Source organism: Pan troglodytes, chromosome 2, assembly GCF_028858775.2.
Source record: "Pan troglodytes isolate AG18354 chromosome 2, NHGRI_mPanTro3-v2.0_pri, whole genome shotgun sequence".
Lineage (NCBI taxonomy): Eukaryota > Metazoa > Chordata > Mammalia > Primates > Hominidae > Pan > Pan troglodytes.
In genome coordinates this window covers 188,625,619-188,641,053 of record NC_086015.1, presented here as the reverse complement: position 1 = coordinate 188,641,053, position 15,435 = coordinate 188,625,619, and the positions used below count along the sequence as shown (strand labels likewise).

Here is a 15,435-nt window from a genome sequence, read left to right as displayed (position 1 = left end):
ATGGATCAGAGAGGGTGTGTTAGAACTTTGGTAACAGGACAGGAGTCTCTGATTTATCATTTCTTAGGAACTGCAATCAAAACAACAAAAACCTATGCCTTTACTAAGATATTCCTCAATATCTGTGTGACAGGCAGAGTGTCTCTCTGTGTATCAGACACCACAGAAGTACTCCAAGCCTCCAGCAGGGGCAGGTAGAAAAACATATGTATCATATATATATATATATATATCTCATATATATATCTCATATATACATCATATATATCTCATATATATCTCATATATATGATATATATCTCATATATATGATATATATCACATATATATCATATATATCTCATATATATCATATATATCTCATATATCATACATATCTCATATATCTCATACATATCTCATCTCATATATATCTCATATATATCTCATATATCTCATATATCTCATATATATATCATATATCTCATATATATCTCATATATCTCATATATATCATATATATCTCATATATATGATATATACCATATATATCTCATATATATGATATATCCCATATATATCATATATACCTCATATATATCATATATATCTCATATATATCTCATATATCATATATATCATATATATCATATATCTCTCATATATCATATATATCTCATATATATCTCATATATCTCATATATATCTCATATATATATCATATATATCTCATATATATCATATATATATCTCATATATCATATATATCTCATATATCATATATATCTCATATATCTCATATATATCTCATATATATCATATATATCTCATATATATCATATATATCATATATCTCATATATATCTCATATATATCATATATCTCATATATATCATATATCTCATATATATCATATATATCTCATATATCTCATATATATCTCATATATCTATCGCATATATCTATCTCATATCTATCTCATATATATCTATCTCATATATATATCATATATATCTATCTCATATATATCATATATATATCTCATATATATCATATATCTCTCATATATATCATATATATCTCATATATATCATATATATCTCATATATATCATATATATCTCATGTATATATCATATATATCTCATATACATGATATATATATCTCATGTATATATGATATATCTCATATATATCATATATATCTCATATATATATCATATATCTCATATATATCTCATATATATCTCATATATATCACATATATCTCATATATATCATATATATCTCATATATATCTCATATATATCATATATATCTCATATATATATCTCATATATATCATATATATCTCATATATATATCTCATATATATAATATATATCTCATATATATATCTCATATATATAATATATATCTCATATATATATCTCATATATATATCTCATATATATATCTCATATATATATCTCATATATATATCTCATATATCTCATATATATATCTCATATATCTCATATATATATCATATATATATCTCATATATATCTCATATATATATATCATATATATATCTCATATATATATCATATATATCTCATATATATATCATATATATCTCATATATATCATATATATCTCATATATATATCATATATATCTCATATATATCTCATATATATCTCATATATATCTCATATATATATATATCTCATATATATGATATATATATCTCATATATATATCATATATATATCTCACATATATATCATATATATATCTCACATATATATCATATATATCTCACATATATATCATATATATATATCTCACATATATATCATATATATATATCTCACATATATATCATATATATATCTCACATATATATCATATATATATCTCATATATATATATCATATATATATCTCATATATATATATCATATATATATCTCATATATATATCATATATATATCTCATATATATATATCATATATATATCTCATATATATATATCATATATATATCTCATATATATATATCACATATATATATCTCATATATATATATCACATATATATATCTCATATATATATATCACATATATATCTCATATATATATCTCATATATATATATCATATATATATCTCATATATATATATCATATATATATATCTCATATATATATATCATATATATATATCTCATATATATATATCATATATATATATCTCATATATATATCATATATATATATCTCATATATATATATCATATATATATATCTCATATATATATATATCATATATATATATCTCATATATATATATATCATATATATATATCTCATATATATATATCATATATATATATCTCATATATATATATCATATATATATATCTCATATATATATATCATATATATATATCTCATATATATATATCATATATATATATCTCATATATATATATAATTTTTTTTTTTTTTTTAGACGGAGTCTCGCTCTGTCCCCCAGGCTGGAGTGCAGTGGCGTGATCTCAGCTCACTGCATCCTCCACCTCCCAGGTTCAAGTGATTCTCCTGCCTCAGCCTCCTGAGTAGCTGGGACTACAGGTGTGTGGCACCACGTGCAGCTAATTTTTGTATTTTTAGTAGAGACGGGGTTTCACCATGTTGGCCAGGATGGTCTCAATCTCTTGACCTCGTGATCTGCCCGTCTCGGCCTCCCAAAGTGAAAAGCATGTTTAAGGACTTGTTCAGCTCCCAGGGATGATGCCCCTCCAAAAGTTCAGGACTGTTTTCATCAGACACTTTCCTGGTGGGTAAACTCATCGCCCTTCAGGGATGGGGGGCTATGAGAAGGAGGCTGAAATGCCAACTGCTAGTAAAATGTCTTTTCTGAGAGTGAATCTTTGAAATGCTACTGGAAGTCAGCGGGGCGATGCGATTCACTTTACAAAATTCATTTCTGAAGCACAATAACATTAAGTGAGATAAAGCTATATGAGAAATGAGAAATTAGGTAATAATTTTGTTATGTTCTATAAGCATACAGCTATAATTCAGGATCATCACATTTATTTCAAAAGCTATAGTTCCATTCCTTTTGATATTGCCTGGGTCTGGAAGGGATAAGGGCCTTATAAAAAATTCATCTCTCACCACCCCCTTATCCACATTGATAGTGGTTAGATGACCAATCCTTATGACATTTGCACCCTTTTAATTTAATTGCCACCAATTCTTCCCCTCTCCAGATCTGCGCCCTTATGATGTGCTGTGGCAGATTCTCTTGTCAAGAGGTGAAGCCTATTTCTCAATCCCGAGAATCTGGGTTGGCCTGTGACTTGCTTGGCCGATGGAACATTAGCAGGAATAATGCAGCACAGGCCTGGAAATCACTTGTGCATTGGGACTTGCTCTCTCGCTACATTTGTTACCCTGAGAACACCATGTGAACAAGCCCAAGGTGGCCTGCTGGAGGGATAGAGGCCACGTGGAGGAGAAGCAAGGTGCTCTAGCTAATAGCCAGCCAGTGGTCAGGTGCGTGAATGAGACCATCCTAGGACCAGCCAGCCTCCCAGCTGACCTGACAATTCACCACAGACACATGAGTGAGCCCAGTCAAAGCCAGTAGAACTGCCTGGCCCAAATTGCCAACCCATAGAATCATGAGCTACATACACATAAATGCTTACTGTTCTAAGCCATAAGTTTTGGGATGGGGCCAGGCAATGGCTCATGCCTGTAATCCCAGCACTTTGGGAGGCCGAGGCAGGGAGATCGCTTGAGCCCAGGAGTTTGAGACCAGCCTGGGCAACATGGTGAAACCACATCTCTACCAAAAAAACAAAAACAAAAAACAAAAATTAGCCAGGTGTGGTGGTGCATGCTTGTAGTCCTAGGTACTTGGGGGGCTGAAGTGGGAGGGTTGCTTGAGCCCGGGAGGTGAAGGCTGCAGTGAGCCGAGATCAGACCACGGTACTCCTGCCTGGTTGACAGAGTGAGACCTTGTCTCAAAAAATAAAAATAAAAATAAAAGTTTTGAGATGCTTTGTAGTACAGTAGAGGCTAACAGAATCATTAAATTATACTTACTTGGAGCTACTAGATGACACACTTAGAGAAAAGGTTCTCTCTAGGCTGAGTTCTATCATAGGCTCATTGTGGTATTTAACCTCCCACGTCTGTACTTCAGCTTTTCTACTTCAAAGAAGGTAATACTTTCTTGAAGGTCAGCAGTAATCCTAATTCAGGTGTATGTACATTACAGCTTTCTTATCTTCTTTTTCTCTTTTCTCTTCAGCAGTTTTACCAGGAGCCACTATAAGGATAATATTCTGACACATATTTTTTCTTTTCTTTCTTTTTTCTTTCTTTTTTTTTTTTTTTTTTTGAGGCAGTGTTTTGCTCTTGTTGCCCAGGCTGGAGTACAATGGCATGATCTCGGCTCAACACTACCTCCGCTTCCCGGGTTCAAGTGATTCTCCTGCCTCAGCCTCCTGAGTAGGTGGGATTACAGGCATGCGCCACCATACCTGGCTAATTATGTATTTTTAGAAGACGGGGGGTTTCTCCATGTTGGCCAGGCTGGTCTTGAACTCCTGGCCTCAGGTGATCTGCCTGCCTCGGCCTCCCAAAGTGCACCCGGCCAACACGTGTTTTTTCAAATGAGTTAATAATAACATTAAGTGCTTTAAAAACTCTTAAGATGTCATATGTGTGAAGTATCATATTTATTGTGTCACAATGAATAGAGTTATATAACTATTATAACAAACACAATGGGCCCTTCTAAGAGTTACTCTGTTTCATTGAGAGTTCTCTATCTGTTTAGTAGCACCTGGTAGGAAGTTTCCCAACTTACCTGAGACTTGAAGTAAGTTTCTTGTGGGGTGGCAAGTACATCTGCAGAGGCAATGTCTAAATGCATGAGTGTCTGCCGAAAAGAAGGTCGGTTCCGAGGTTTACTCTGCCTAAAAGTGAAAAAGACAGTTTGTGCATTTCAGAAGTTGTATCCAGGAGAATGAAGATTTTATTTTACTTTATGAAAAAGATTGTTTACTTCAAAATGGCTGTATCTGAGTAAAACCAGCTGTACTCCATTATATCAGGATAGCATAACTGAATTGTATCTCAGTACAGTTTTAACATTTCTTTTTTTCTTTTTTTTGAGACGGAGTCTCGCTCTGTCGCCCAGGCCGGAGTGCAGTGGCGCAATCTCAGCTCACTGCAAGCTCCGCCTCCTGGGTTCACGCCATTCTCCTGCCTCAGCCTCCTGAGTAGCTGGGACTACAGGCGCCCGCCACCACACTGGCTAATTTTTTTGTATTTTTAGTAGAGACGGGGTTTCATCATGTTAACCAGGATGGTCTCGATCTCCTGACCTCGTGATACGCCCGCCTCGGCCTCCTAAAGTGCTGGGATTACAGGCGTGAGCCACCGTACCCGGCCCTTAACATTTCTTTAAATTTATTTTTTATTTTTTTTTCAGAGACGGGGTCTCACTATGTTGCCTAAGCTGATCTCAGACTCATGGGTTCAAGTGATCTTCCTACCTCGGCCTCCCAAAGTGTTGGGATTACAGGCGTGAGCCACCATGCCTGGTCCTGCAGTACAGTTTTTTATTTATATTTTATTTTATTTTATTTTATTTTATTTTATTTTATGTTTTTAACACAGAGACGGGGTCTCGCTATGTTGCCCAAGCTGCTCTTGAACTCCTCGCCTCAAGTGATCCTCCCATCTCTGCCAGCCAAAGTGTTGGAATTACAGGTGTGAGCCACTGTGCCTGGCTGCCCTGCAGTACAGTTTTGATATACTGAAGAGCAAAAGGAAAATGTAATTATGAGATACGTCTAATGATGAAATGGAAATCTAGGATTAGTGACCTATTTAATAATAGTCCATTAGGACTAGCAAATAAATAATAGCTATCATTGACCAAGGCCTACTATTTTGAGATAATAACACCAAGTTCTTTATTTCTAAATTTTAATTAATTACAACACAATAACTCTATGAGTCAGTGTTGTCTCTATTTTACAAATGAGAAAACTGATATTGAATAACATGCCCAAAATTGCACAGATAGAAAGAGGCAGAGCTAGTATTTGAACCCAAGATTCTCCTACTCCAAAGCTCCTATTCTTTCCACCACCAGGATATTTACTCCAAATACACATTAGAGACCTCCCTATTGTTTTAGAGACAATATTCTTACCACGTCTGTTTCATAAGGATTTTGAATCCATCAGGGCAAGTGGAAGGAACTGGAAGGTGGAGGCTGTTGCTTCCAACACCCCAGATAATGGCTGAAGAATCTACATCTTTGTAAGGGATCTCTCCTGTCAGCAGCTCCCAAAGCACCACTCCAAAAGACCTACAGTAGCGCCGGGAACATGGACAGAAGATGTTTCAGAAAGACTGATTTGTATTTTAGTTCTCTATTAATTGAAATCAAATTAGTACATATACCCAGTTTTAAAATTCTAATACTGCTATAAGAAAAACAGAAACATCTGGGACAACTCTGAAAAAAAAAAAATCTTATGTGGGGTAATCAACACTACCAGAAATTAAAACCTGAATAATTAACTCCCGTGTGTGAACAGATCACCAGCATAATGGACTGGACAAGAAATCCAGAAATAAACCAAATACATTTAGGAATTGAATGTATGATAGAAGTGACATCAAAAACCAGTGGGGGAAAATTGATTAGTTAATAAATGTTGTTGGAACAGCTAGGAAAAAAATTAAATCTATAACTCACCATAAATCAAGATAAATTTCACATGAATCAAAGATTTAAATAGAAAAATGAAACCATAAAAATCTTCTAAAAAATAAGGAGTTAAAAAATTATCTAGGAGTGTTAAAGACTTTTTTTTTTTTTTTTTTAGACAGCATCTTGCTCTGTCACCTAGGCTGGAATGCAGTGGTGCGATCTTGGCTCACTGCAACCTCCACCTCCTGGGTTCAAGCGATTCTGCTGCCTCAGCCTCCCAAGTAGCTGGGATTACAAGTGCGTGCCACCACGCCTGGCTAATTTTTTGTATTTTTAGTGGAGATGGGATTTCACCATGTTGGCCAGGCTGGTCTCGAACTCCTGACCTCAAGTGATCCACCCGCCTTGGCCTCCCAAAGTGCTGGAATTACAGGTGTGAGCCACTGCGCCTGGCTTTTAAAGACTTTTTAAACCATGAAATCTAAAAGCCATAAAAGGAGAAATTGAGAAATTAAACTGTATTTTCAAAATCTGACACTGAAAAAAATACCATAAGCAAAATAACAAAATGTGAAGTATCTACAATTTACACAAAATGTGAATCTCCTTAATACATAAAATACTCTGATAAATTATGAGTAAAAATCAGAAAGCTGAGTAAAGATTATAAGTCATTCACAAATAAGCAAATACGATGGCTGTAACACATATGAACAAAAGTGCAGGCTCACTTATCCTAAGAGGAATGCACCCAAGATACTGTTTTTTTACCTATATGATTGGCAAAAATCCAAGAGTTTAGCACATTTTGTTGGTGAGACTGAGAAAACACTCTTACATATTTCCGGTGGGAACATCAATTAGTAATCCCTAAGGAGGGTACTTTAGTAATGATTATCTAAATTATGAATGACCCCACATTTCTACTTTTTCCTATTTGCTCTGGTATTACATGCAATTTTGACATGTGCTATTATTTTGGTTTTAAGCCTAGAAGTTACTAGTTGCCAATTTTAAGGGTAAAAGAAAAGCTATTACAGGGAAAAATACTGTTAATAGAAAAGACTTATAACCTCAGAGGAAAGGTTACAGAGATTTTTTTTTAAAGCATAGCCTATAGAGGCTGTTCAATAAAAGGGCAAAACAACCTCCTACATCTCAAACATGTCTAGAGAACATAATTGTATCATAGCAAGGTACATTATTGATATGTGTAATGATGACCTGAGTCATTGAGAATAGGTAAGCTCTTGTACTTTACTCAAGAAGGTGAGAATTATGTAACACATTTCAGAAAGACTTCTATACTAAATGATCATTTGAAGTAAACTTTCAGTTTCCTAGAAAGTTCAGCATATTCTCTGAGGTCCCCCAAACTGGTGACTTACTGAGTAGATAGCCACCCTAATTCCCCCTAATCCTTCTCCCCATATATCACCATACTGGGAAGTACCTCAGAAAATATGAGGCTGAAATCAACCAAAAGTGAGCAACACTAAAGAATATTCTGGAAAAGTAAGTGCTGAAGGAAGACAGTGCTAATAGGGCGAAAGTGGGAAAAGGCTTTTTAGTTGGCACAACTGGTGGCGCCACTCACCATATATCAACTTTTTCAGAGACAGGCTCATTCCGTATCACCTCTGGCGCCATCCATGCGACCGTGCCAGCAAATGACATCTTGGTACTTTTGTCACTGAGTTCCTTAGATGTACCAAAATCTGAAATTTTTACCGCATCTGTGTGGGTCACTAAAACACTTTAAAAAGAAATAAAAAGAAAACATCTGGATCATTAGTACTAACGAAAACCATGATTCTAAATGGCTGAAACTGAAGACTTTATCTGCTACTTCCTATCTTGTAGCATTCAGCTTGCAGTTTCCAATGTCACTGGGGCATTGGCTATACACTAGAAATAGCATCATTCATACTTGTGAGGCAGTTTAGCGTAATGGGCTTTTAACACCTAGTCTTATTCTGCCTCTTCTACTTGCTGTGTGACCTTTGCCAAGTTATTTAACTCTTTTTTTTTTTTTTTTTTTTTTTTTTGAGACAGAGTTTCACTCTTGCCGCCCAGGCTGGAGTGCAATGGCACGATCTCAGCTGACTGCAACCTCGGCCTCCCAGGTTCAAGGGATTTTCTCCTTGCCCCAGCCTCCCAAGTATAGCTGCAATTACAGGCACCTGCCACCATGCCCAGCTAATTTTTGTATTTTTAGTAGAGATGGGGTTTCTCCATGTTGGCCAGGCTGGTCTCGAACTCCTGACCTCAGGTGATCGACCCATCTCAGCCTCCCAAAGTGCTGCGATTACAGGCATGAGCCACTGCACCCGGCCTTACTTAACTCTTCTAAGCCAGTTTTCTCATGTGTAGGATGGAGACTCTTCAGGTCTTATTCACAAATTGAAAATGCAAAAAGTTCTCAACCAGTTTATATTTTTTTCACATGTATAAGGCAAACTCACTTTCTTCATCCCATTTTGTGTGAACAATAGGTTTTGCTGCAGATTTGTTAATGTGGTTGATTTTAGGATGCTGCTCCAGACCTCGCTGGATGTCTAAGGTAGTGCACTACCTTTCTGAAAAGATCTTGCTTCAAGAGTTTTGGATAAGGGATGATAGACCTGTAATAACAATCTCATTGAATTTTCATTTGAATTAAATGAGGTAAGATACATAAGGCACCGTTATCAATAAATATTGGTTTCCATCCTTGCTGGCTTTAAGCCAGGCCACTAAAAAGAATACTTCTTTTAAAACACTGTTTAAATGATAGCCAACTAATATCATGAATGAGACCATAATGTTTGGGATTCATTACATTAAAAGGCTAATATATATGCTGGGATTTCACTAGTGCTGATAAGGAAAAGCAGAAATAAATCCAAGCTTAAGTAAATTCCACACCAGTCCTGTTTTACTTGTCATAGTAGTTATCTGAAAATGTGACCTGAGGCAAAGTGCTCTCTGCCAGCCTTGAAGATGAATACAATCCGGTACCAAATTGACAGCTTCACATTAGATCGAATTCACTTGCAATAACCTGTTCAGAATTTTAGAAAATTAAAGACATAGGGTTTCAGAGGCTTTAATGATCTAGGGACCTATGTTTAATGATGAGAGGCTTACGAGCGTGGTGGCGGGCGCTTGTAGTCCCAGCCACTCGGGAGGCTGAGGCAGGAGAATGGCGTGAACCCGGGAGGCGGAGCTTGCAGTGAGTGGAGATTGTGCCACTGCACTACAGCCTGGGCGACAGAGCGAGACCCCATCTCAAAAAAAAAATGATAAGAGGCTTCATCCTCAAATAGTATCAGAATTGAGGAGGCTGTAAGGCAGAAAGCATCTGACTCTATCCCCTTGCTTCTCCATTTGAACCAGGGATTCCTTCACATTTACCATCTCACAACCCCAACACCAATGGCTATTTACCAAATAGCTCAGAGCTTACAATTACTTTTGAATACCATCCTCCATGCCCTGGTTTTGCACCTAATATGTAAAATTTACATAACTTAGGAGTTTTGATTTAACAGTGTTAGTCTTAGTGAAAATGCATAAGGATTAAAATATTATGGGATATATGAGAGAATTGGAGAATTGATATCATACGCCAGGAAAGTGAGAGTAGGCAGTAAGCCCCTAAAAGAGGGAACTTTTTCTGGGAACTTCCTCTCTGCCTCTGTTGGTGTGACAAGAAAGGATGGACTTGGGAGGAAGCTAGAAAAATATAACATTAGAATTTTTCTGAAATCTTCTCTGAGACAAAGTTGTGGTCACAGAGCCTGCAGATTTAATGTAAGTAATGAGATCTCTTGTTACAGCAAGTCAGATTGATCTCTGTCTTCCCAAAGTCAGCTTGAAACCTAAAGAAGCCAACGCTGCTGGGGTTGGGAGTGTTATTGCTAATAGAGGGAAAGGCTTACTGGGTAACCCAATTACTACTCTATTCTACGGCTTCCTGACTCCTTCCCTCTAAGATTAATTCATAAGGAGAACAAGTTGGTTAAAAAGGAGACCATTCAGAGAGGCCTTCAGGTAGTTCATGTCCTTTACATGTATGCACTGGATGGCAAAAGCAACAGGGTAAGAATGTGAACGGAAGAAATGAACACTACACAATCATGTTTACTTGCAAGTAAAGCAAGGAGGAGGTTGTTCAGTCAACTAAGCACTGTAATAAATATTGCTGAGAATGATGGTGATAAATAAGAGCTGTTTTGAAGTTTATAATGAAGGATTGATTTATACCGTCCATGGAGGAAAGGCAGGATTCATTGTGAGTCCCCTACCTTCACATAATGAGGTAGAATGCAGTAACCTTTGGTTCAGAAATTCTAGGTTCAAGTCCTAGCCCCATGACTTTGGGCTAAGCTCTAGTTTCCCTTACATAAAATAACAATACTTGTTACGTATCCCACACAGTTTTTGCCAGGATCAAAGATGTGATAATGGATCCCCCTAAGATATTATAAACCATGAAAACACTACGCAAATATATGTGTGTGTGTGTATATACAATAAATATATAGTTTTTAAAAATTTTTATTATTTTTTGAGACAGGGTTGTGCTCTGTTGTCCAGGCTGGAGTGCAGTGGTGTGATCATGGCTTACTGTAGGCTTGACCTTCTGGGCTTAAGTGATCCTCCCACCTCAGCCTCCTGAGTAGCTTGAACTATAGGCTCATACTACCACGCCTGGCTAATTTTTAAATTTTTTGTAGAGATGGGTTTTCACTATATTGCCCAGGCTACAAATATATTTTGAAAAGAGAGTAATCCTTTGCTTATCTAACCCAAAATGTGATGATAAATAATAAAAATAATGTTTAAAAATAGGAGTTATACTGAAATAAATCATTTTATCAATTTCTTTCTTCATTCAATTTGGGGAACTAACTACACACTCCTCCTAAAGTGATTGGTAGCCAAGAAATCATTTTGAAAACAGAGATTACTAGCAATAGCCCTGCTTCTCTTACATAGCCAGTGTTTATTTTTCCTATGGCCATTGTGAACCTTGTAACTGTTTATTTCCTCCTTTGTTTAGACACTAGAAGCTCAAAGCCAAATCTGTAATCCACGTCTACAGAATCTTACGGCATATAATTTGTGAACAATTTTTAGTTCTAATGTTTTTACTTTTCCTTTGCCTCTGCTTTTTATTTTTATTATTTATTTATTTATTTATTTATTTATTTATTTTTGAGACAGAGTCTTGCTCTGTCACCCAGGCTGGAGTACAGTGGTGTGATTTCAGCTCACTGCAACCTCCTCCTCCTAGGTTCAAGCAATTCTTCTGCCTCAGCCTCCCAAGTAGCTGGGACTACAGGCACCTGCTACCACGCCTGGCTGATTTTTTGTATTTTTAGTAGAGACAGGGTTTCACCACGTTGGTCAGGCTGGTCTCGAACTCCTGATCTCAAGTGATCCACCCACCTTGGCCTCCCAAAGTTCTAGGATTACAGGCGTGAGCCACTCCACCCAGCTAGCCTGTTTCTTATTTATCCATTTTATCCTGTTGTATACATTTCTGAAAATCAGTTTAAAAAGTTTTTTGAACACATGGAAAACAACAAATCAAGGCTTCCAGCGGGAAGGTCTGGCATTAGCTATCTGAGATGACAGAAGGTGAATACTTCAGATAATAATGAATTTTGTTTCACAGTTGTATGATTTAAAAGCACCAAAAAGGAAAAGTGGTTTCAGATACCTGGACGTATCTGCCCTACAGGTAAGCAGGTAGGTCAACAATAACCCAAGAGATGCGCAAACAGAATTACCCGCTGTGCTGATTGAAACTGAACTAAAGGTATGATGTCTGAAAACGTCAACTGAGGTTGATAAAAATTCTGTATTTCAAAACAACAAACCAAAATAGCTGAAACATTAGCCCCAGAACTCACTTAGGTGATTTGAGATCACGATGAATAATTTTATGGAGGTGCAAATAATTCATTCCACTTGCAATTCCTGTGGACCAGTCTACTAGCAACCGAGGTGTGATCTTCCTGCCAGCTCGCAAGACCTCGTAGAGTTGTCCATGGGCACAGTATTCCATGATAATACAATAACATGGGGCCTGAGTACAAACACCCCTTCCAAGAAAACATAAACATGTACATCAATACACACATACAAGTATACATATGTATATTTAAAGAATATTTAATAAAAACCAATTCTATACCCGAATTATTTTAAAAATGTGTATAGATAATAGTTCCTGATTCTCAAATTAGCATGGAAACTTCTCTAGTCTACAGGTTTCTCTATGATGCACATAGACAATTTTTGTTTGTTTTGTTCACTCTGGCTATCTATATGCTGTGCTGTGTCTGGTGCCTTTTCTGTGGGACCCTTCCATTCCCGGACAAAGAGCACACTTTTCTGAAGTTTGTGCAGGCTGGATACTGTGTTGTTTTAGATCATTAAGAATAATTTGGGAGGCCAAGGCGGGTGGATCACAGGGTCAGGAGTTCAAGACCAGCCTGGCCAAGATGGTGAAACCCTGTCTCTACTAAACATACAAAAAAATTAGCTGGGCATGGTGGCGCGCGCCTGTAGTCCCAGCTACTCAGGAGACTGAGGCAGAGAACTGCTTGAACCCGGGAGGTGGAGGTTGCAGTGAGCCGAGATTGCACCACTGCACTCTAGCCTGGGAAACAGAGTTAGACTCCCTCTCAAAAATAAAAAATAATAATAATTTGGCCAGGCCGCGGTGGCTCACGCTTGTAATCCCAACACTTTGGGAGTCTGAGGCAGGTGGATCACCAAGGTCAGGAGTTCGAGACCAGCCTGGCCAACATGGTGAAACCACATCTCTACTAAAAATACAAAAATTAGCTGGGCATAGTAGTGCACGCCTGTAATGCCAGCTACTCGGGAGGCTGAGGCAAGAGAATCACTTGAGCCTGGGAGAAGGAGGTTGCAGTGAGCCAAGATCGTGCCACTGCACTCCATCCTGGGTGACAGAGTGAGACTCTGTCTCAGAAAAAAAAAAAAGAAAAAAAAAGGAATAATTTAAAATTTCTTCCTTTTAAAGTTTTAGAGGGTTTTATGAGTGTACAGGAAGATAATTCAGAGAAAATACTTCTACTTTTAATATTATTTGCTGAATTTTAAATTACTCAAATTAAAAATAACTAACTAGACTGAGGACCCAAAGACGACTCAATTTTCCATCTTACATAATCTTTGAAAAACATTTCTTTTTTTTTTTTCATGTCAGACAGGTAATGTGGTGACGTCGTAACAAGGTTGGAGGGAGGCACATCTCACCAGTGAGTGGGAACACCCAGTCATGCTTATGAATCACAAAAGAATATGAAAAACAATATACACTTTTTTTTTTTTTTTTTTTTTTTAAGAAAGAGTCTCGCTCTATCATCCAGGTTGGAGTGCAGTGGTGCAACCTCTGCCTCCCAGGCTCAAGTGATTCTCCTGTCTCAGCATCCCAAATAGCTGGGATTACAGGTGTGCACCACCACGCCAGGCTAATTTTTTTTTTTTTTTTTTGAGACGGAGTCGCTCTGTCACCCAGGTTAGAGTGCAGTGGCACAATCTTGGCTCACCACAACCTCCACCTCCCGGGTTCGAGCAATTCTCCTGTCTCAGCCTCCCGGGTAGCTGGGACTACAGGTGCCCACCACCACACCCAGCTAATTTTTGTATTTTAGTAGAGACAGGGTTTCACCATATTGGTCAGGCTGGTCTTGAACTCCTGACCTCAGGTGATCAGCCTGCCTCAGCCTCCCAAAGTGCTGGGATTACAGGCTTGAGCCACCGCTCCTGGCCACCAATTTTTTTTATTTTTAGTAGAGACGGGGTTTCATCATGTTGCCCAGGCTGCTCTCGAACTCCTGTACTCAAGTGATCCACCCGTCTTGGCCTCCCAAAGTGCTGGGATTACAGGCGTGAGCTACTGCGTCCAGCCTATACAACATATTATACATCTATTAGCCTTTATTTGCATCAATTCCTACATCATCCATGAAAACCTTTTCCAATTATTCCAATCCAAAAAGATCTTTCTCTTCCCTAAATTCCTATGATATACAACAGCCACTAGTTCTTTATATGCAGTTTTTCTCTCCGCATATAGATTGTAAGCTCCTTGAAGGGAAAGGTCTTCAAGTTCTTTTCTCTCTACCTCAAGGCCTAGAGGTTCACAGCAAGTCTCTAGCAAATGTTCGTTAACTTCACCTCAACCTTCTTGACTAAAAAAGCCTTCAAATAACATGTGCAGAGGCCTGGAGCAGGAGGAAGGAGACTAACATGAAAGAACCTCTTCTATTTTTCAAGGACATTTCCATGTTTATTTGTCTTATTTAATCTGCCCCAAATTACCATAAGATAAATATTACCTTTTCCATTTTTACAAGGAAGGCTCAGAGTGAGAAAGTGACTTGTCCTAATCACAACTAGATCATACAACTACTAAGTGACAGAGCTGGGATTCAAACTCAGTCTGCCTAATTTGAAAGTCCATGCCCACTCCACTCTGTACAATACTGCCTCCCTTTTAGCTTTTTAACTTCTGTTTAGACAAGCACATTGGGAATTCCTGTGTTAACACCATTATCTCATAAAAGGGAATGATCATAGTAACTCTACTTCTGTTTTGTTCTCAAGATGAGAAGAAAAATTACTATATGTAATTCTCTATGTCTTATCGCTTATGGGTATACATGCCTTCCTTTGAAAATTTCTAGAGAAGTTAGCA

General features: G+C 37.0%; 1 protein-coding gene and 1 non-coding gene across 7 annotated transcripts in view; both read right to left on the bottom strand.

Moving 5' to 3' along the window:
* MAP3K13 (mitogen-activated protein kinase kinase kinase 13) overlaps positions 1 to 15,435 on the bottom strand; it is a 201,166-nt gene that overhangs the window by 28,611 nt on the left and 157,120 nt on the right. For 4 of the 6 annotated variants that reach the window (XM_016942453.4, XM_016942456.3, XM_016942455.4 and 1 more), the window contains 4 exons: positions 12,617 to 12,808; positions 8,311 to 8,469; positions 6,207 to 6,365; positions 4,851 to 4,959 (listed from right to left, as the gene is read on the bottom strand). In XM_016942453.4, the coding sequence (XP_016797942.2) occupies positions 4,851 to 4,959; positions 6,207 to 6,365; positions 8,311 to 8,469; positions 12,617 to 12,808 (619 nt within the window). The remainder of the gene's footprint in view (positions 1 to 4,850; positions 4,960 to 6,206; positions 6,366 to 8,310; positions 8,470 to 12,616; positions 12,809 to 15,435) is intronic. The other 2 variants (XM_054681300.2, XM_063807403.1) reach the window with 1 other exon arrangement.
* Positions 13,936 to 14,036, bottom strand: LOC112208862 (small nucleolar RNA U13). The gene has a single exon (XR_002943413.1). It is a non-coding gene; the product is annotated as a small nucleolar RNA U13 (small nucleolar RNA).